At 35.7% G+C, this 22,605-nt stretch overlaps 1 protein-coding gene across 1 annotated transcript in view; it reads right to left on the bottom strand.

Annotated features, from left to right (window-relative positions):
* The window catches only part of nptnb (neuroplastin b), a 53,051-nt gene that overhangs the window by 28,818 nt on the left and 1,628 nt on the right, over nt 1-22,605 (bottom strand). Inside the window, exons 2-4 of the mRNA XM_084409899.1 lie at nt 10,034-10,381; nt 3,756-3,933; nt 1,360-1,454 (exon numbers count right to left, since the gene is read on the bottom strand). Coding sequence (XP_084266025.1) covers nt 1,360-1,454; nt 3,756-3,933; nt 10,034-10,381 — 621 coding nt within the window. The remainder of the gene's footprint in view (nt 1-1,359; nt 1,455-3,755; nt 3,934-10,033; nt 10,382-22,605) is intronic.

The following is a 22,605-nucleotide window of genomic DNA, read 5'->3' as shown; positions in this document are numbered from 1 at the left end:
GCAACGCTTAAAGTGAGCTTTGACATGATGGTCTGGGCATGCTCAGTGCGCTTGACGGCGTGTCACAACAAATTGGCTTAACAGTGAGGAACACACAGGCGAGCTCAGACTGTGCCGGCTCTCGGGGGACATAATACACTTCAGATGCATGCAAACATTATCTGTGGTTATCGATATAATCCACTGTCTACAATATTAGAGAATGAGGGAATTTCACAAAGCCTGGCGAGAACATGCATGGATCGACTATATTTCACCACATAATATAAATTAATAATAAGGCCTAATTTTTTATATGCATTCATTTAAGCTTATTTACATTCAAATTATAAAGTAACATTTTAAGAATAAAAGTCATAGTATTACAGTTTTTAATGAACATAAAATATAAATAACATTTTTGTAATACGGCAAAAAAAAAAGAGGATTTATTTTGTCAGGTACTAATTTATGCTTATTTAAATAAAAATTTAAATTGAAAAGACATTAGTTTTAGTTTTTACTGTTATATTAATAAATAAATAAATAAATCTCTTTTTGTAATATGCAAAAAAAATTGTACTTGTAAGGTAATAATTTATGCTTTTTAATTTAAAATTAAATATGTTATAAATAAAAATCATATATATCTTTAGTAATGTGTATAATTTTATATCAGGTACTAATTTGTTCTTATTTAAATAGAAATGTAAAAAAAAAAAAAAATCACAGTATTACAGTTTTTATTGTAATATAAATAAAATAAATAAATCTCTTTTTTTGTAATATGCAAAAATAGTTGTATTGTTTATTTTATTGTATATTGCTGGAATATTGTCAGGTACACATTTAAATGTTATAAATAAAAATTATATATATATATATATATATATATATATATGTGATAAATAAATAAAATCTCTTTATTAAAGTGCAAATAAACAATGTATAATTACATCTCAGGTACTACTTTATGCTTAAAATGTTTGTAAAAAAAAAAAAAATCATAGTATTACATCTTTTTTACAGTAATATAAAATGACGTACAATAATAAGAAACCCCAGTGAGAATCACAAAAACATTTCAGTGAGTCATTTTTCTTTCCTCTTTTGAGTCCTACAGTCTGAAATCTACAGTCGCCGCACGTTTGACTGGTTATGAAGTCCTGGTGATGATTGACAGCGGCTCTCGAGTGTCGAAACTAACCAGAGCGGCAGTGAGGATTCAGGACCAGAACTGAGTGTATTTTAAGGTGAAGAGAGGCTAATTACAACTCCAAACAATAGCTAATTATAACCCGGGTTAGGTCTCTACTGGGTGGCAACCGCGTTTCGATGGTGTTAACGGTATGTTAATGAGTTTTTGACAGGATTCCTTACCTTTGACCTCAATGGTAGCATTGGCATTTGGAGCTGATTTAAAGGTGTAAACGCACATGTATTCACCAGCATCATCTGCCCTCGGTTTACTTAACCTACAAAACAAGAAACAAAATCACTGCCAGCTCAAAAATAGAACATCTCTAAAAAAAAAAAAAAACTCTTAAAGGGACAGTTCACCAAAAAAGCCTTTATTTTCTCCCCCTCATGTCACTTGTATGCTGTTCTTTATCATGCATCAAGCTTACATTGATTGCACTATATTTCAAGTCTCCTAAAGATGTGTGAGGAACATTTACATTGTATGCATTTGGCAGATAAGTACTTTCACATTGCATTCAAGGTACGCATTACATCAGACCAGCTCATGCATTGCATTCCCTGGGAATCGAGCCCACGACCTTGCCTTCGCATCATGCATCAGAACATTTAATCTTTACTCACAGACAGTCTTCCAGAAGCTCTGAAATCTTACGTGCATTCATATTAAAAAAGGGTGCAACATTTAGAAAGCGCCACTGATCCTGGGTTAGAGAATGGAGAAAGATTTCAGGCAAATAACTTGAATTTTTTTATCTTTTCATCACAACTAGCCAATGACTTCAGAAGGCTTGAAATAAAACTCTCTTTGCAGTTCATTATACCTTGTCACTATATAGAAATGCAACAGAAAATAACAGCATACAGGGTTTTGGAATGACATGAAAGCATTTTCAGGCGCGCTATTGCTCTAGGAGCCGATATTAATCATGGAGATATATTGCATTATTAATCACCAGACAGAACTCTATTACGAGGATGTTTTCAGAGAGCAGTTTTCAGGTGGAGATGTGTTTTGTTGGACAGAGCTAGAGCTTCCGGCGCAGTGCTGTCGACTCAGGAGTGAAGCGTCTCTACTGAGTCTGTGACATGAGTCTGACAGCAGATCGCCTTTCGCCACATCACTCGCTCTGATGAGACGTGTTACTAAAGGGATTTTGTGCTCCAACATCCTGATTGTCCTCAGTATCCTGAGATGCTACACTCAAATACTCATATCTTACTGACTCCACGGGCGGAAGGGAAACTCAAAATATCCCGAAGTCAAAGAGAGAAATTGACAAATTATTTATATCAAAATAAATAAATATTTTGCTTAAATAGAACCATTAAGTGATTTATGCATCGTGACATTATTTTCATGATATGATCGGCGTTACTGTAATAAAAAAAAAAAAAAAAAAAATCTCATTAATAATGCTGAAATGAATGTGATAATTCTCATGAAAATGTGTCATATTTCACCCCAAAATGAAATGGAAAACAAAATTATATCATATGATTTATATCATAATTATATTTTACATTTAAATTCTATTTCACATTTGCAAAAATAAAATTATTTTTAAAGTTTTATATATATTTTATATATATATATAAAATATATATAAAACTTTAAAAACTAAATATTATAAAAAATATTATACACACACACACACACATATATATATATATATGTATAATATTTTTTATAATATTTAGTTTTTAAAGTTTTATATATATTTTATATATATATATATATATATATATATATATATATATATGTATATTTTTTATAATATTTAGTTTTTAAAGTTTTATATATATTTTATATATATATATATATATATATATAAATATATATATATATAAAATATATATAAAACTTTCAAAACTAAATATTCAAAAAAATATTATACACACACATATATATATGTATAATATTTTTTATAATATTTAGTTTTTAAAGTTTTATATATATATATTTATATATATATATATATAATATAAATATATATATATATAATATATATAAAACTTTAAAAACTAAATATTATAAAAAAAAAAATATATATATATATATAGTTATTTATTCATGTAATTATATTTTTACTTATAGAAGTATATTTTTTATATATTAAATTATATTACATTAATAAATTATGTTTATGTATATAGTAATTTATACATGTAATTATATTTATACTTATAGTATAAATATTTTATCCATCCATCCATCCATCCATCTATATATATATATATATATATATATATATATATATATATATATATGAATGATATTACATTAATATGTTTGTTTTCTATTTGATTTTGAGTGAAATATGACACATTTTAATGAGATCCATCCTCCTGTCAGATGTATTTGAAGCACTAATCAGTGCAGTCGCTTTCATATTTTAATGCTAAACTACTGGAAACCCTTAATCCATCAATTTAAGCATGTTTCCTGTAGTTTTTAATAATCTGAGGGATGAAATGATTAATCTGTGGTAATTGACATCATGCCACAGACGCAGTAGAGACGCATTCAGTCGGTAAACACGAAGCAAGAAGCACATTTTCCATTGAAATCTCACTTGAACATTGTGTGTTTGTGCGCGGTCTTTGTGTTGGCGATCTCCTGTCCGTTCTTCATCCAGAAGCTTTCCTGGTGTATGCTGTGCGAGTTCGTGAGGTTACACTGAAGGATGATGGGTAATTCCTGCCCGGTTTTAGGCTGCAAAATCTCCTGATCGGAAGCATTGATTCGTGGCTCTGAAACGAAGACAGAGTTCTGGACAGTTAGAGAACACAACATCACAAACTTAGTGGACATTCGTGTTTCCTTGAGACCTTCCCGGACGTGTACCTGTGTGGGGGAACACATGTGTGGTTGCACACCAGATAATGTTAACAAATCTTGTAAATTAGGTTTAACGTATGTCCATTTATAGATTATTTAGAAGTTTAAAGGGACAGTTCACTCAAAGATGAAGATTCGCTCAAAATTTTACTGTCGTTTCAAACCTGTATGACTTTCTTTCTTCAGTGAATCGAAGAAAGTGGACTGTGACCAATGACTCTTAAGCTCCAAAACAGGACAAAAACTAAATAAAAGTCCACACAACTCGTGCATTTGAAGTCAAGTCGAGCCAGAAGATTGGACATTCAGCCATGAATAAATCTTAAATTTCCCACAGAAGTCATTCAGGTTTCAAAAGACATGAATTTAATTTTTTTTGGTGAACCATTCCTTTTAAGAGCATCTATATCTCCATACTGGCCTTAATATATGCCTGAAATGGGACAAAAATGCCATTACATTTCTTTTGAGATGAACAAAAAATGAGAAAATAGACACTCGATTCACAGCCGAGGACAATCAAGACTGAAAGTGAACATGCAGTTTCTGATCTGATCACAATATAAGCCTCATCAGTTCAACACAAGACCACTTTTACAGCAAAATCATCTTGTGTTTCCATTAAATCCAGTTAAACATGGATGATTTCACGTGCAAAATGTCTATTTAACACTGTCATAGTTTCTGTTCACCTTGGCAGATATCAGTGGTCAAAGTTTCTCTCTACTAGTAATGCTTTTATTTTATTTTATTATATAAAAACAAATAATCTGCACGTGCACATTTGTACAGAATTGAATCGCACAAAGTCCCATACGTCCTTATTCATGAAATATTTTAGCTATACGGATGATGCTTTTAGCTATCGATAAAACACTCAAACATATTGAGGCCTAAGTTTGAGATTTATGCCTTTGAATGGCATAGAAAATCTCCATTCATTTGGATTACAGAGTTTTAACATAAACTAATAAACTTAGGGCTTAAGTTTTGGATTTACTAAACAGGGCAAATTACCGTAGCGTGAGAGCACAATGTGGTTTAAGACGTGCTTGTTTTAGGTGGTAAATAATGGTGAAAATACCAGTCAATTGACGAGCGCAAACCGCAAACTCTCCTCCCATACATTCTGCGTCTGAAAGGGAAACTCCTACAAATGCATGTGCTCTACGGTCAGCCTCAAAAATAAGCCTGTCCTCATCTTTTTAGAGCTCATCTTTCACGGCGTGTCTTTAGTAAATCCTGACAGTAGTTTTTAACGCCAAAAGAGGGTTTGCGCTGGAGTGAGCGCTTAGTAAATCTGGCCCTATTAATAATGTGATGCATATGAATATGCATTATTGCATATTGCATAATATGCAGTATTGCACAATATGCATATTGATATGCATATGTAAACAGGTAAGATGTCAAATCTGCCGTCACTCCCTCAGCCGGTGTAGTTGAAACACAGCAGTGTTAACAGTTTCTTGTAATTCAATGCCGCAAACAACCGCAAAAGTATAGTGTTATAAATGTACATGCATTTAAAAAAAAAACGTTTATGACGTTAATAACTGTGGCAAAAGTCTGGGACCACAAGCTCAAATAAGAAATATCACTACTTTTTATGGTCAAACTTTTTCCATCTAAATGTACAGGCTATAATCAGATGAGAAAGTGTCTGTTGTGTGTCGAGCGGCTCTACCGTAGCAACCTCAGCATCCAGAAGGAAAATAATCACCCAGCGCTTGTACAGTAAAACCTCTAGATATCATTCCCACTCTGGGGGAGGAGCATCGGATGAGCCAATTAGCATTCCTCACACCTTCTCCTGCAGTTTGCTTTATCCGAGGGGAACGTTACTGCCAGTTCTCTGTCTCTCTCTCTCTCTCGGCCACACACACACACACACACACACACTCATATCAGTGTGGAGATCCAGTCGAAGGTCATCTGGAGGACACCTGCTAAGAGGAAAGAGTTTAATGGTCAATCAGTGGATTTAATTTCCGGCTCACAATCCTCGGCCAAAACAACAAGAAATCGATTTTTCCGCCAGGAGGAAAACTGTGAAGAGAAGTTTTGGGGGTGAAAATATTAACACGCTAAAGCCTCTACACACACACACAAGCACGCTGAAACCTATGAAGCTCGACAAGACCACCGCAAATCTCCTGACAAACTATACATCATCCGCAGCGCGTCCGCATGTATAGCCTGTTATATGCATGTGACGATGCCGTATCACATGTATATAATATGAAAACACTGACTCTCAGTAATGACAGAATATGAAGCTTGTTTTGCATTTGTCATAAACAGACGCATGTTTTATTCAGCAAGTGAAGATGATGGACAGTAATCCCTGATCTTCAGTTAAACATGCACAATTAATCACGTTTGAGGATCTGAATATAATGTCATTACTGAATCACAGGCAAGTGTAAAGAAGGCACAAGGTCATTCTCCGGCTCACGGGGCAGTTTTATAACAGATGGCCCACCCAGATAATCTCAGGATTTTTTGGTTTTTCTCAAGGTATTAAGATAAGGAATTGCCGTGTAACTGGACTGACCCCTTGTGTCTTCTTCCTGGTCCCAGCCACCCTTTCCCAAGGACAAAAACGCACGGATAAAACCCGGCATGACTTCAAAGCGCCGTCAGGCTTTACGCTCTGCGCACGATGGCGGGCTTTGAAGGAAATAAAAAACCCACGCAGTGAAACAAAAAACTGAAAAACAAACAGACTAAATGAAATAAAATGTTAACCAGAAACGGGAAGCAGTGATGGAAGGAGGAGTGAGGAGGAGGAGGAGGAGGAGGAGAGGCAGACAGAGAGCGAGGGATTTGTCTGGGTTTGTGGTCATCCATAACAAGAGGCTCAAGGGCATTAGGAGAGGACGGGGACTGAGAGACTATTGAATTCAGCGGGAATCCTCAAAGTCTGCCAAAAGGAAAGGGTGACATTCGGACACACCAGGGTCAAACCAAAAGAAAATACAGAAGGAATCAATACAATACTGTCCCAAGTCAAAGAAAAATAACTCAAAGGAACATAATATGGGGTTTTGTTTTATTTTTTGTTTGTTGGCGGTGTGAGCAAATTCACAATTTCGTTATATTTTTCACTCCAAACATGTTTTATGTGTTACACAATCATGTGTTAATGACTATTTTGGGATGATCTGGTGATTTAAATACTTTGTAAATACTTCATGTCATTTGATTCTTTCCTCTTTTTATATGAAGAACACAAACCAAAAGATCAGATCTCAAATGAACATAATATGAGCTCAATCACAATTTTGTTATAGATATTTTGGTAACACTTTATTTCACAGTGTCCTTGTTACATGTTACATGTACTTACCATAGTAATAACAGTAAATAATTACATGCAACTAACCCTCAACCAAACCTTAATCCTACCCTAACCCTATAGTAAGTACATGTAGTTGCTTAATATTACTCAGTACTTAAATATATAATTACACTGTAACAATGACACCTTAAAATAAAGTGTAACCGATATTTTCCTCTCCAAACATGTTTTATGTATTATATAATCATGTGTTAATGACTATTTTGGGATGATCCGGTAAATCAAAGGTGCTTCATGTCATTTGATTCTTTCCTCTTTTTATATGAAGAACACAAACCAAAAGATCAGATCTCAAATTAACATAATATGAGCTCAATCACAATTTTGTTATAGATATTTTGGTAACACTTTATTTTACAGTGTACATAATGTAACATGTACTTACCATAGTAATAACAGTAAATTATGCAAAATTACATGCAACTAACCCTCAACCAAATCCTATCCTAACCCTATAGTAAGTACATGTGGTTGCTTAATATTACTCAGTACTTAAATATATAATTACACTGTAACAATGACACCTTAAAATAAAGTGTAACCGATATTTTTCTCTCCAAATATGCTTGATGTATTACATAATCATGTGCTTATGACTATCTTGGGATGATCCGGTATACTTTGTAAATCAAAGGTGCTTCCTGTCATTTGGTTATTTCCTCTTTTTATATGAAGAACACAAACCAAAAGATCAGATAACATTCATAACAAAAAAATAAGTCAATTTTATAAAACAGAAATTGCACTATAAATATGAGTGAAAGTGCATATCATAAAATAGCCGAGATACACCAGGGTTTGTGCAAAATTTAGAATTAAAGAAGTGACTCACTTTCAGTTCAAGAGGGTGAAGTTGACCTGAACTGCCAAAGAATACCAGGATTTGATTCGAGCGCATTCATTTTCTCCATTGAGAAATATATTTTTAACAATAACCTTTAAACATTTAAACACGTTAATCGATGGCATTTGATTCCATTGAAGCCGTCAGCCTGCATTATTTCAGCTTATTTTTTTAAATAATCATGTTTAACAGTGGAATTTAAGTGAAAAACTACATTACCCATGATGCTGTGCAGAAAATTTCACCAATCAGAGATTCGAATAGCAGAATGCACCAAAAGTGCTCTTTAGCTCCGCCCACTTCCATGAAGCACTGCGAATGACGTGACGAGCCGATCTCGCTTTGCTCTCACAAAACCTAAATGAGTCGTTTTTATAATTCTACATCATTTTTTATTTGATTGTACTGTTCGCAATGCTTCATGGGATTGTAGTTCTTACCCCACTAAAGCGGTTTAGGACACCGTCTTGTATTTTTGTCTGATTTTCAAAAACTTTTTTGCTTTGCTTTTTTAAAAAACACAGAAAGTTGACTTTCTCGAAATGCAATTCAACTTTCAGTTTGCCACCTCACCTCAAATTCAGGAATTGAATCAGATTTTAAAAAGCATGGTTAAGCAGTTCAGCTCTGAAAGATGCAAAACCTTGATCATTAAACACATGTAAAGCACATCAGCTCTGGATTCATATGGTTGCAGTTACACTAAATCACTCCCATTAAAATCAAAGTATCAGAGTAAACAAACATTACACCACAGGCATCCACCTTATTTTTAACGTAAGAGCCGGATATGCAACTTGAATGTACAAGGCTTCCAGTTGAGTCCATTATGTTGCTTGATATTGCAAACTGGAATTTGTTTATTCTCACGATCATTAAACAGTTTGAGCATTAGTGCACTTGTTATTCTTCTACTTCATAGAGGCTAATCAATCAAAGTCTCGCACATTCACAGATAATAGTGTGTATGCGTGTGACGTCACCGTCGGCCGGAGTGACTGCGCTCACACACACTGAGTGGCAAGAAGTTTTCAGCGTGAATGTTGCGAAAACACGTCTAAAATGGGAAAGAGCTTTGAGATCGACTGTACAACTAGATTTGACAAGAAATCTGAGGTATATTTTTACAGACTCCTGAAATCTACAGAACAGAGAAGCAAATGAATCGCAAACAACTGGATCCCGGCAGAGAAAGCTGGATTTACAGTTTTCATTGTGTGTCGATATGCTGAATTATGGGGTAAAATCATACACTATATACTGTATTGTTATATATTGTATTGACAACTCATCAATTCAATATTTACCATCGTATATTCTGCATAATTGGATGTTTTTAAATAATCACATGGATTTACACCTATATTGTGTTTATATAAAGCGTTAACAGGCAAATTAGCTTTATGTTTTTCCCCGGCGTGGAAATCAGGCTCATATAAATGTGAGGAAACACGATTCCTGCTGCATGTCAATATCCATGATCACTGGATCTTTGGTTAGTTGTAAAAAACACTAAATCGAGTCAAACTTTTAGTTTAAACTGATAATCGTTTGTTTTACTGGCGGTTTCGCAGTTTCTCCTATTAAATCCAGTCATGCATTTTTTTTTTTTTTTGCCACTCAGTCCGGCTGATGAGGCGTTTTCCAGTGGGAAAGTGACCTCAGTGCATATCCTCTATGGCTTACTTCTGCTTTGCAAAATAAGGTGGATAAACGTGAGAGCGAAATCATGCCGCCAAGCCCTAGACTAGTTCAGCTGGAGAGATTTCAGCATCTCTAGCTCTACAGTACACAGATAACTCACTCTGCAACACGGATATGGTGGCTTGCGTTCGGATCCAGCTGATGGCCGGGTTCTGGCGCAGGTCGTTGCGTCGCGGGTCGTTGCTGGCCCGACACTCGTAGATCCCGGCGTCCTCCAGCGTGAGGCGAGAGATGGCCAGAACGCTCACGCCGTTGCTCCCGTAGGCCGTGTTGATGGACACCCGCCGCTTACGGGCCCCGTCCCAAAGCTGCTTGAAGGAGTCGGCCCTGTTAATATCAGCATACCACCACTGGATCTCCGGCACCGGGCTCCCGACCACGTCACAGTACAGCTCAAACGCGTCTCCCGTGAGCTTGATCTCCGACATCGGAGACTTCACAAACCCAGCTGGAGGGGAAAGTGTGGGAGAAGAGGGATGTGCGAGAGAAAACCAAAGCGTCGGATCAGTTGGAGAACACAAAAGAAGTATGATCCAAATGCAAATCATGAAGAAACAAGCCACAAATCAGAGATGAGGGGAAAACAGTTTGGGAATATTGTGGAAGAGAGAATAACAGGTTAACGGACGCTCGGACGCTCTTCATTTTACATCACAGTATAACGTGACCTTCAAGGCTTGAAAGTACATCCGAGTAAACTGTGAAGAGATAGTTCAGCCAGAGATCGAGAGAACATGTAAAAGCGAAACTTTAAGGGCTGCGCACGTGTAATGACGTATGATGCGCGGAACGAGCTGTTCTTCCTGTTGAATAAAGTGTCGTATAAATGAGTGTCCCGTCATTATAAACTTCTCCTTTCACCAGTCCTTGTTTCGGATTCTCATCCACAGACGAGTGGTTTGGGCAACTGTACTGCGTGATGATAAGCAGCACGGCACAGCGGTTCATATGCTCATTCTCCAAATCACGACTAGAGACGGATACATATTAAGTCTGCTGTTTTAAACCAATAAAGAACCAATTTAACAGAATTATGCGCGAACAGCGGGAAACTCTGTGTATTTGTGCAGTGTGCACATGTCAAAAAATCTTTTTCCGAGTGACATATAAACGCGCACATCAACCCGATTACTTTATTTATCGCTCATGTAAACACCGTGTTCGGATTCATCAATCGGATTGATTTCATACGGCGAGTCTGCTTTACACACGTCAGTCATGCCCTGTCTCAATGTCTCTTTGGTAGAAAATATAGCATAGATAAATGCTTATGTAGAATAAAAGCTTCTACTTTAAGATGATTTTTTATAATCAGGTTTAATAATAATTTTCATAAGCAACATTTCTATATTTACCAATATCTTTTCCAGTGAAACATACTAAAAATCCTTAAAGTGCCGCTAATTTTAAAGATCAAAGTTCAGGTAAACAAATACAGTTATTGTCTCCAAAAAGAAAGAAGTGATTATGAAATGAGTTTTCCTGTTACAAACCTTCGTAACAATGTAACTAATTAGCATAATGCCAGCCTGTGGTCTTGATTGGCTGAGCAGCGTCTCTTAGCTCCGCCCTCAAACACTGTAGTGTATCTGAGACTGGAAGAGTTTGGTTCGTGTTGTTCGTGTCGAGAAGACGCTGTTTTCTGAGATTGATACGGTAAAACCCACGCCATCGTCACTGTTCGTATCACTGAGATTCAGATATGATAATGAGCGTTTGCTTTCTGACCAATCACAGCAGAGCAGCTCTCAGAGAGGCGGAGCTTAGAGAGACTGACTCCTTGATGGAAGCGTTTCAGACACTGAGAGAAAAGAGCTGATGCTGCAGTGGAGATTATGAGGAAATTAAAGTGTTTTTGACCTTGGATGTGTGTGAACCTGCTGTCGGAGACGCCAAAACAACATTAGGAATCTTTAAAATAGCATAATGGGGCACTTTAAAAACAAGAATTTACTTGAGAAGCAATGAAAATACAGATGTTATGTAGAATAAATGCATTTAAGATTTACAATTTTGCCTATTGAAATTTGATTCTAAAAATGCAATGCATCTACACAATAGACGTATGCATTTTTAACCACCATTTTTGTCTTTATCAATATATTTCCAGTAAAAACCCTTAAAAACAAGAATGTATGTAAGAAGCAACAGTGTGTAAAATAATTGCTTTCTTGCTTTTAGAGAATATACTGTTGATATTTTAAATGTGACTTTTCCTTGATTTGTTTCTCTCACCTCATTGGTAAACTGCATAAACGTTAAAACAAGAAAGCATTTTGTCAATGATAAACAAGTCTTGCTATTTCACACATTTTTGCTTCTCTAATAAATGCGTCTTGTTTTAAGGATGTTCAGATATTTTTTTCCACTGGAAAACGAGACAGAAACACAGATTTGTCTTGTTTTGGTGTTTTGCAGTGAAGCCTCTAAGCGCTTAAGAAAAGGTATTTTGCAAAGCTCCAGATGGCCAAAACACCAGCATCTCTACTTATCCTGGGAAACAGTGAGACACGAAGAGATGATGCCCTGCGAGATGAAGTTATTATCGTCAGGGATTACCAGGGCCTGTAAATGAAATGATTTCTGAAGGTTTGCAGGAGTTCACGGCTCTCGCGGTAAGACTCACGGAAAGGTGAAGAGAACAGAAATACGCTTGCATCAGATCCACTCGTGACTCGATTACGCTCGACCCCTGATGCTTTTACATCGCTCCTGTTTACGCTATCAGACTGTCACATGAATTATGCGTGAGTTGTCAGAGCTGAGTAATGCACAGGTGGTGTGAGCCACAAACATGCGACCTTAGTCACACACAGTCTGGAGGAGGTTCATCTAATCATCATTACACACACACGATATCATGGAGACGAGAAAACGTGAGCTTCTTAAACTGCAAACATTGTTTTCCACTACAAATATCTAACCATTCTTAAATCAAGATACATTTACTTGAGCAGGAAAATCACATTAGAAAATGTATTAAAATTAAGCGACTTTATGCTTAAAACAAGGACTAATGTTTGCCAATGGGGCAGAAAAACAAAACTTGGTTTTCCTTTGAAATAAGTTTATTTTCCTCACTCATTTGGGAGATATTTTCCTTGTTTTAGGAATAAACTCACTTCATTATTTGCTTTTATTTATTTCTTTACAGTAAACAAGACTTAATACCTTCAGCGATTTAGCTTCTCCAGTAAATGCATCTTGATTTAGTCATTTAGAACTGAAAAACAAGACAGAAATATTTGCTAACACTATATTTTGCAGTGTCCTTACATGTACTTACCATAGTAAATAATGCATAATTACATGCAACTAACCCTCAACCAAACCCTAATCCTACCCTAACCCTATAGTAAGTACATGTAGTTGATTAATATCACTCAGTAACTTAAATATATAATTACACTGTAACAATGACACCTTAAAATAAAGTGCAACCGAATATTTTCTCCAAAAATGTAGAAGTCAGTAACACTATAATAAGGTTCATTAGTTAAAGTTGGTTAATGCATTACTAACATGAACTTACAATGAGCAACACATTTGTTTCAGTATTTTTTTATTTTAGTTTACATTAGTTAATAAAAATGCAGCTGCTCAGGTTTATTAAATAATATTAACTTTTGATTGTAATAATGTATTAGAAAATGCTTTAAAAGTATTTGTCATTGTTAGTTCATGTTAACCAATGAAACCTTACGCCAAATGTCTTAAATGATTGCATAATACTTGCACACTACATGTTTAAGGGGTTATTTCATATTTTCTCTCTCCTAGTGATAAAGTATGTTTACACGCTGTAAAGGAGACATATCATGAAAATCTGAAGCGATACTTCACCGATTAGCATAAATGACCCAATTTAAATACACATTCATCTTTCCAGCGGTGAGATATATATATAGATGATATAATCGGGTCCCCGGTGCTTCTACCAACACAGAAAACGTGAAAGTGAAACCCAGTAAGTTTGTTCTGGTGAGCCTTTCTCTGCAAGCATGTCAGAAAATAACACACACACACACACACACACACACACACACACACACACACACACACACACACACACACACACACACACACACACACACACACACACACACACACACACACACAAACGGCACGTTTTTACTCACACACCAAAAGGGGCAAATTTGACAAGCTATAATAAATGATCTGGGGGAAATTTTGAGCTGAAATTTCACAGACACTTTCTGGGGACGCCATAGATTTATATTGTGAAAAGGGGCATAATATGACACCTTTAATTCACAAAAAATGACCGCATGATGGAACCCCTAAAAGGTTCTATATATGAATAGAATGATGGAACCATATATATATATATATATATATATACACTGCTGGTCAAAAGTTTGGGATCTGTAAGATTTTGTATTTTTTTAAAGAAGTCTCTTCTGCTCACCAAGGCTGCATTTATTTGATTAAAAATACAAACAAAAACAGTAATATTGTGAAATATTATTCCAGTGTAAATCATGTTTTCTCTGTGAATATATAGTAAAGTGTAATTTATTCCTGTGATCAAAGCTGAATTTTCAGCATCATTACTCCAGTCTTCAGTGTCACATGATCCTTCAGAAATCACTCTAATATGATGATTTGATGATCAAGAAACATTTATGATTATTATCAGTTATTTACATTCTTATTTCATGATGTTATGATGAATAGAAAGTTCAAAAGATCAGCATTATCTGAAATCTAAAGCTTTTGTAACATTAAACTCTACCGTTCAAGAGTTTGGGGTCAGAAAGAATTTTTATTTTATTTTTTGGGGAAAAAAATAAAATAAATCAATACTTTTATTCATCAAGGATGAGTTAAACTGATCAAAAGTTACAGTAAAGACATTTATAATGTTAGAAAATATTCTATTTTGAATAAATGCTGTTCTTTTGAACTTTCTATTCATTCTATCAAAGAATTTTGAAAAAAATTTTTACACAACAGTTTTCAACATTGAAAATAATCATAAATGTTTCTTGATCATCAGATCATCATATTAGAGTGATTTGTGAAGGATCATGTGACACTGAAGACTGGAGTAATGATGCTGAAAATTCAGCTTTGATCACAGGAATAAATTACACTTTATTAAAATAGAAAACAGCTGTTTTAAATGGTCATAATATTTCAAAATAATACTGTTTTTTTATTGTTTTTTTTAATCAAATAAATGCAGCCTTGGTGAGCAGAAGATACTTCTTTTAAAAACATAAAAAATCTTACCGATCTAAAACTTTTGACCGGTAGTGTGTATATATATATATATATATATCTCCTTTTCTTCTAAGAGAGAGAAGTCAACACAGATCTCACTAGGCTCTTCTCAGGAGACTTCAGTAAGACGAACTGTCTAGGAGAATCAACTCTAGATCTCATGTGTGATCGTTCTTTCCTCTGGGCAGAAATATGAAATATCACATTGGCATGATGACGGTGCTCATGGTTTCTAAACTGCGCTTGAGTTTAACCTTGGAGTGTGTGATGAATGCTGCGCGTGACGCTAGGCTAGGCTCGACTCCAAGAACCAGCGACTTCCGAAGATCGAGACTCAATCATCCCGAGAGATTTACACATCTACAGATCTACAGCTCACACACCAAAATATCAATAAAACCTGTCAAAATGTATTCATCTAATATCAGTGATATCATATATTATTCACTATCGCACATATTTATTTTCCTCAAAGAAATGAATGCTTTAACTCAGTGGCATTAAAGACATTTATTATGTTATAAAATATTATATTTCCAATAAATGCTGTTCTTTTGAAATGTCTATTCATCAAACAAAATGTATCATGGTTTTCACCAAAATATGAACTAACTGCTTTCAACATTTATAATCATAAATGTTTCTAGAGCATCAACTCATCATATTAGAGTGATTTGTGAAGGATCATGTGACACTGAAGACTGGAGTAATGATGCTGAACATTCAGATTTGATCACAGGAATAAATTACACTTTACTAGATATTCACATAGAAAACAGCGGTTTTAAATTCTAATAATATTTTATGATTTTTACTGTATTTTTAATTAAATAAATTCAGGTTTGATCACAGGAATAAATTACACTTTATTATATATTCACATAGAAAACAGCGGTTTTAAATTCTAATAATATTTTGTGATTTTTACTGTATTTCTAATTAAATAAATTCAGGTTTGATCACAGGAATAAATTACACTTTACTTTATATTGACATAAAAAACAGCTGATTTAAATGATAATAATATCTCAAAATTTTGACTGTATTTTCATCAAATTAACGTTTGATGTTAAAAAAAAATGTTAAAAATCTTACCAACCCCAAACTTTTGAACAGTACTAGAGAATATGATACTATAAAATTACTGAAAAATTTTTTTTACACTATTTAACTGGATTAGCATATAATGTCAAAAAATATAAATATAAATTTTACAAAATATTAATATTAATCACAGCCCTATTATCACTCTCGATCTCTATCTAAAAAGATATTTGGAAAGTAATTTCATATTTTACACTCAAGAAACTAACAGGAGATATTTTGGCAGGTCATTCAAGGAGACAGAGGTGGTTGTGTCACATAATCTCAGGATGACAAATGAACCGGCGCTCAGAGGACGCCTAAGCCGTCTTTTAATCATCATTCTTACACAAATAAAAGATGGATCAAGCTCAGTGTGTTCATTCGTCTCTGTTCAGGGAAATGACTCCACTAAAAGACAGAAATGTGCAGACATACTTCACTGACAACAACTGAGCTTCTCCTCAGCCTTTCATTCATGGACCTAGAAATATATGGTCAACGTGAAATCAAACTGGACTCTTAAAGACGGCATATTCTGCTCAAAGTCTTGATGTTGTTCTCAGGCTCTACTAGAACAGGTTTTCCTGCTGTAATGTTGATTATTCTCCTCATATTCTCCATTGTTGCGGCTCCTCTCTTCCCAGTCTGTCAGTAACGCTCTGTTTACTTCCTGTCTCTATGAAGCCCCTCCTTCTGAAAAGCACACTGTGCTCTGATTGGTCGGCTGGATCAGTGTGTTGTGATTGGTCGAGCGCTTCGAGTGTGTTTGGGAAATGCCCCGCCCCTTTACATAACCGGCAGTTTAACACACTACTAACTAACTCAACCAGGCCACACCCCTTTATTCTGCGCATTAATTATTTAAATGAGGAATATTGTGACGTGTTCGTTCCCGAAAGAAACTCGAGACTACAATGGAGGCGTTTCAGGAGTTCAGGAACAGTAATCTACATTACCCTTCAAATTGCGCCTAATTGAAACACGTCAATTCCGCAAAAAACTCCCATATATCGCAAAAACGTTTTTACGCTCGCATGACGTGGTTTTCAGGCCATTCGAAAAAGAAATATTTTGCAAAACTGTTTTTTTGTAAGCCAGTTTATTATGACTTACAGCTTATGATCATTTTCTACATTTCTGAGATTTTGAATTTGGTGTTTTCATAAGCCATAATCATCAAAATTATAACAAATAAAGGCTTGAAATATCTCACTTTGCATGTAATGAGTCTATATATTATATTAGTTTCACCTTTTAAGTTTAATTTTGCACGATATTCAAATTTTTCGAGTTTCACCTGTAAATAAACTTGCCTTGCCTTATAAAAGGGGCCTTTTGAGCTCTCAGGAGAGTGAAGTGGAGTAGTAGATGTGTGTGTGTGTGTGTGTGTGTGTGTGTGTGTGTGTGTGTGTGTGTGTGTGTGTGTGTGTGTGTGTGTGTGTGTGTGTGTGTGTGTGTGTGTGTGTGTGTGTGAGAAGAGAAGAGAAAGCAGAAGCAAGCAGAAGAAGACACCTGATTTTCATAGAAAAAATTATTTTCATGTTACATATTTGCATGTATTGAACGAAGACGATTTATAGCGAGAGGAAAAAATGAAGTTTTAGTCGCATAACATCTGTTAATGGAAATGCCGTCATTTCGTCATCGGCATGAAGAAAACATGGCGAAAGTTTTGCGCAAACCTGTAATGTAAACGCAGCTATTGACACTGATATAGAGAATAACTGGATCTTTTCATGCTCAAACTGCACTATTACACACTGAAGACAGATGAACATGTGAACAGAGCAGAACAGGTCCTCTTCAAAGCATGCTCCTGATCTGATAATGAATGATTCATCAATGCAAGCTATTCCATGAACAATAAGATGTTGATTTCATTGAGTGCTCAGGTGAGCGCCGGCTCGATGAGAGAAGAAGCTATAAAACTATCTTTTCACTTAGTTGAATTCCCTGCCTGAGGCACGATCACATGAACCATAATTATATTCTCTGGGAAATAAAGACATCCGTGTCTGGAGTTTTCTCACGAACAGATTGGGCTTTCACACCTCCTCTACTGGAGCGCGATCCTCCTCACGCTTCGGGAACAGAAACATCTGGATGATGTGTGCAGCGTTCAGCAGTCACTGAGGCTTTCAATCACACATCAGCCAAATTAGCTTATGCTCCCGATGCATGTTCATAACACGTCTCGGTCAAAACTGAAAAATCATATTGGAAAAATGCATTAAACTTCAGCACTAGCATGCATCCAACACTGAAATCATGGCATACTGATAACCACTCTCTGCAATAGATGCTTTTATAAATGGCATCTCGCCGACTTTAAAGGCGTTTAATACTGGGATTTTGGCAGCTCGAGTGTGTTAACGGGATCGCTTGAGTTTTTCACCTCTCCGGTGGGAACTACGGCTCCCTGGAGGACAATAAAACACCGTGTGGATCCAAACACACGAGGCCACACACACACACAGACGAGTGTTGAGTAGGTGGAACGGGTCACGGGCATCTGTCTGCCGTATTAAACAGTGATCAGTGATCTGTGGTGTTTATATCATGATTTCAGAGTCACGATGCAGTGCATATCGCATCTTTTCCTGTGCTTTCTTCATCGCCTGTACACTGCATATGGACTATCAAACTCGGGCGGTGAGAATGAGTCATGTTTCCCGCAGCCCGGTGGAAACTCTTGACGGCTCTCGCAGGCGTTACATCAATTCTTGGTCAATCTCAACCAGTTAATGCGCCGCCGTTGCAAAGAACAACATGAGCCTGTTTTTATACATGCCTCAACATGTCATCCGATTGCAAAAATGACAGTATATATATATATATAACACAAGGTGGAGCGAATCGTTTCTGACATCAGCGTCACAGAACAGGAAAAAATACTGCAATAATAAAAACAGGTTTCCCAAACACACCAGTCAATCCGGTGAAATAATTTGCGATATGCATACAGTAATAATATCTTAATTATACATATATTTGGATACTAAGCACCTTATTTTAATACTATTTCTTTTTAATTTGTTATTGTAATATTGTATTTTTCTTTTTCTTGCAATATTATATGAAAAACACCATCATTGCCATGTCTTATTAACTCAAGATGCATTTACTTGAGATGTAAAATGTCATAAGATGCCTTTAAGTTTAGTGAGTTTATGCTTAAAATGAGAAGAAACATGTTTTTCCTTTGAATTAAGTATATTTTTCTGATACTGTATTGTCTCGTTTTCAGCATAAACTCGCTTCGTTTGGATGGAATTAAGCAGAAAACATCAGATTTTGTATCTTATGTAGTTTTGCATTGATCAACATAATATTTATACGCATAATATACATCTACAATTTCTTTGAAGTTTCCTCCGTTTTTAGCAATCTTCACTTGCTCATTGTAAATGGTTCAGCAGTGTGACGAATTAATTAAAAGTACAATTTTTTCAATTAATATGAGGTCAGAAATGCTGCGTGTGTAATAATTACGAGAATCATCAAAATGCAGTTAAAGATGTTTTAGATAAAGTCACACCACATCAACCAGCATAAGCCCGAGATATGAGCATATCTGCCGTAAAGAGGATTAATGCTGTAATTAGCATCTCAAAAAGCTGAAGCTCAGTACTTAAAGTTCAACAAAAAAATTATAATATTCTGTCATCGTTTAATCGCTTTCAAAAGCAGACGTTGTTCACACTGCACAGAACAAAAAACACTGCAATTATATCATAAAAATAAGTCCTTATTAGAAGAAAAGTCACTGTGAAACGATTAATCGCATCCAAAATAAAAGTTTGTGTTTACATAATGTGTGTACTGTGCATCATTATCTTGTATATATACAAATACACACACATGCATGTATACATTTAAGAAAAAATGATATATAAAATATTCATATTTATTATAATATAAATTATATATGAATATCTATACACAGTATATACCTGCAAATATTTCTTAATATATACATGCATGTGTGTGTGTATACAAAATAAGTACACACACAGATATTATGTAAACGCAAACTTTTGTTTTGGATGTGATTAATCGTTTCACAGCCGTACATGAGGGTGAGAAAATGATGACAGAATCTTCACTCTCACTTTGAAAACACACACACACACACACACACACACTAACTCATGGGCTATTTATACTCAGAGGAGTGCTTTTATACCGTGAATTGTTCATGAGTTCAGATTAGACATGGTTCATAGACATAAACACGCCACAAGGAATACTCTCTTTCCATCAGAGTGAGATTATAGTCTGTAATAAAGCATAAAAGCACACAACACTGACCGAATGACAAACACAAACCTCGCCATAAAGCCCGTCCATTAAGAGGGACTGGATTCCCTTCCACACAGAATAACTACAGTTCTCGCTCCTCGCGTCTGTGCTAATAATAGACACACAGCAGCAGAATGAAGAAAAGCCATTTACAGTCCTGCTTCAGTCACACACACACACACACACACACACACACACACACACACACACACACACACACACACACACACACACACTGTTTACATCTTCATTCCTGCAATCAGATTAATTCATTAACCGCAGGAGTGAAAGGAAGACGGCAGCTGTTGTGTGCAGATGTGACGAGCAAACAGCAACGCATTATTAAAAACCGGATTCAGTGATTCCCGCCTCGACGTCTCAAACACATCAACACTTTACAGGCAGAATCTCTTACAGTGACTCGGAATATGAATGTTAGCATGACGGGTGTATCGTCAAGGTCATGGGTTCATGTGCATGTTCAGCGTCTTTATTAAATGTCTATATTATAGAGAGGAAGATTAGACAGTAGGGGTGTAGCGAGACCCTCATGTCACGATTCGAGACAGATCACGACGATACTGAACTCACGATACCATATTACTGTGATACTCCAAGACATGAGAAAAGATTAATAAAAAATTAACTGTTGATTAAAATGCTAAATTTGATGCATTGTGTGTGTAAATGAATAGTCTTTGGTGCTGGAAACCCAAAGCACAGGACAATAGAGACACCAGAATAACAATATTCATGAAGAAAATACAGAATTATTATAGATGAATATGTTTGCACTCTTTCACTAACTAGATATATTTAAAATAATGTCAGCCACTTTTTACCGGTAACAGACATTTGGCATTATCAGGACACACAAATATCCCCCCATTGCATTATTATCCATTATATTCAACATTATATAGTAGTTTAATGTAGTACTGACACTAAAACTCTGAAAACTTGAATTTTATTTTGGGTGAATTATACACAAAACATATTCTCACTGTCCACGATACATATTGTTAAATTTTTGTATTGCAATAAATTGTGACACGATATATTGTTGCACCCCTATTTAAAAGTGATTTTCATTGCATATAGTTTTGATCAGTTCATGCATTCCCTGGGAACTGAACCTGTGACCTTGATGATGATGTCACTCCGGTGGTCTCCTCCTTGTAAGTGGGCAGTTATTGATTATAATAAGCCGCAAAGATGATGATATGACAATGGTTAAACACCACGCTACTTTAACCTACTAAACATGCCCACTAAATTAAATAAGATTGCTGTTGCTTTGGGGATCTGAATTATTGCTTTCCGTTGGCCTCAGGAAACACTGATTTAATTCTGGCCATATTTCAGTAATAAGATATGAATATGAAGCGTGGCTTGAATCCCAGAGTTCATCCCTGAGAATCAGACAGTCGTGCTCATGATTCCCACTGAGAGTCCGAGAGTCTGGAATCTGAACGGTGAGGCTTTATCAAACAATAGCAGGATTATAGAGGAGAGCCACTGACCTTATGTGTGGACAATCAAAGCAGACCTTCACACACACTCACATACTCGCTCACACACACTCACACACTGTATCTGCTACTAGCGCTTATGCAGAGCATGTTTATTCAATACTTTACTTTACCAAGCACTTTAAAAACTATACACACACACACACTCACTCACTCACACTCACTCACACACACACACACACACACACACACACACACACACACACACACACACACACACACACACACACACACACACACACACACACACACACAGTATGCTACTAGCACTTATGCAGAGCATGTTTATTCATTACTTTATTTGCAAGCACTTTAAAAACTATATACACACACACACGCTGTGTTGTCACGATTTTTCGTTACGATGCCCTGAAAAATATTGATAATCAATTCTGCTTTCCATAACGCGGGGGAAAACTGCCATATATCCTTTTTTTTTTAACATCATCTCATAATTTTTTGTCCATCTATTGAAAGTCGAGGCAATCAATATTTCCAAGCTTTC

This window comes from Rutilus rutilus, assembly GCF_951802725.1.
Source record: "Rutilus rutilus genome assembly, chromosome: 5".
Taxonomy (NCBI): domain Eukaryota; kingdom Metazoa; phylum Chordata; class Actinopteri; order Cypriniformes; family Leuciscidae; genus Rutilus; species Rutilus rutilus.
This window is presented reverse-complemented; position numbering and strand designations above follow the sequence as displayed.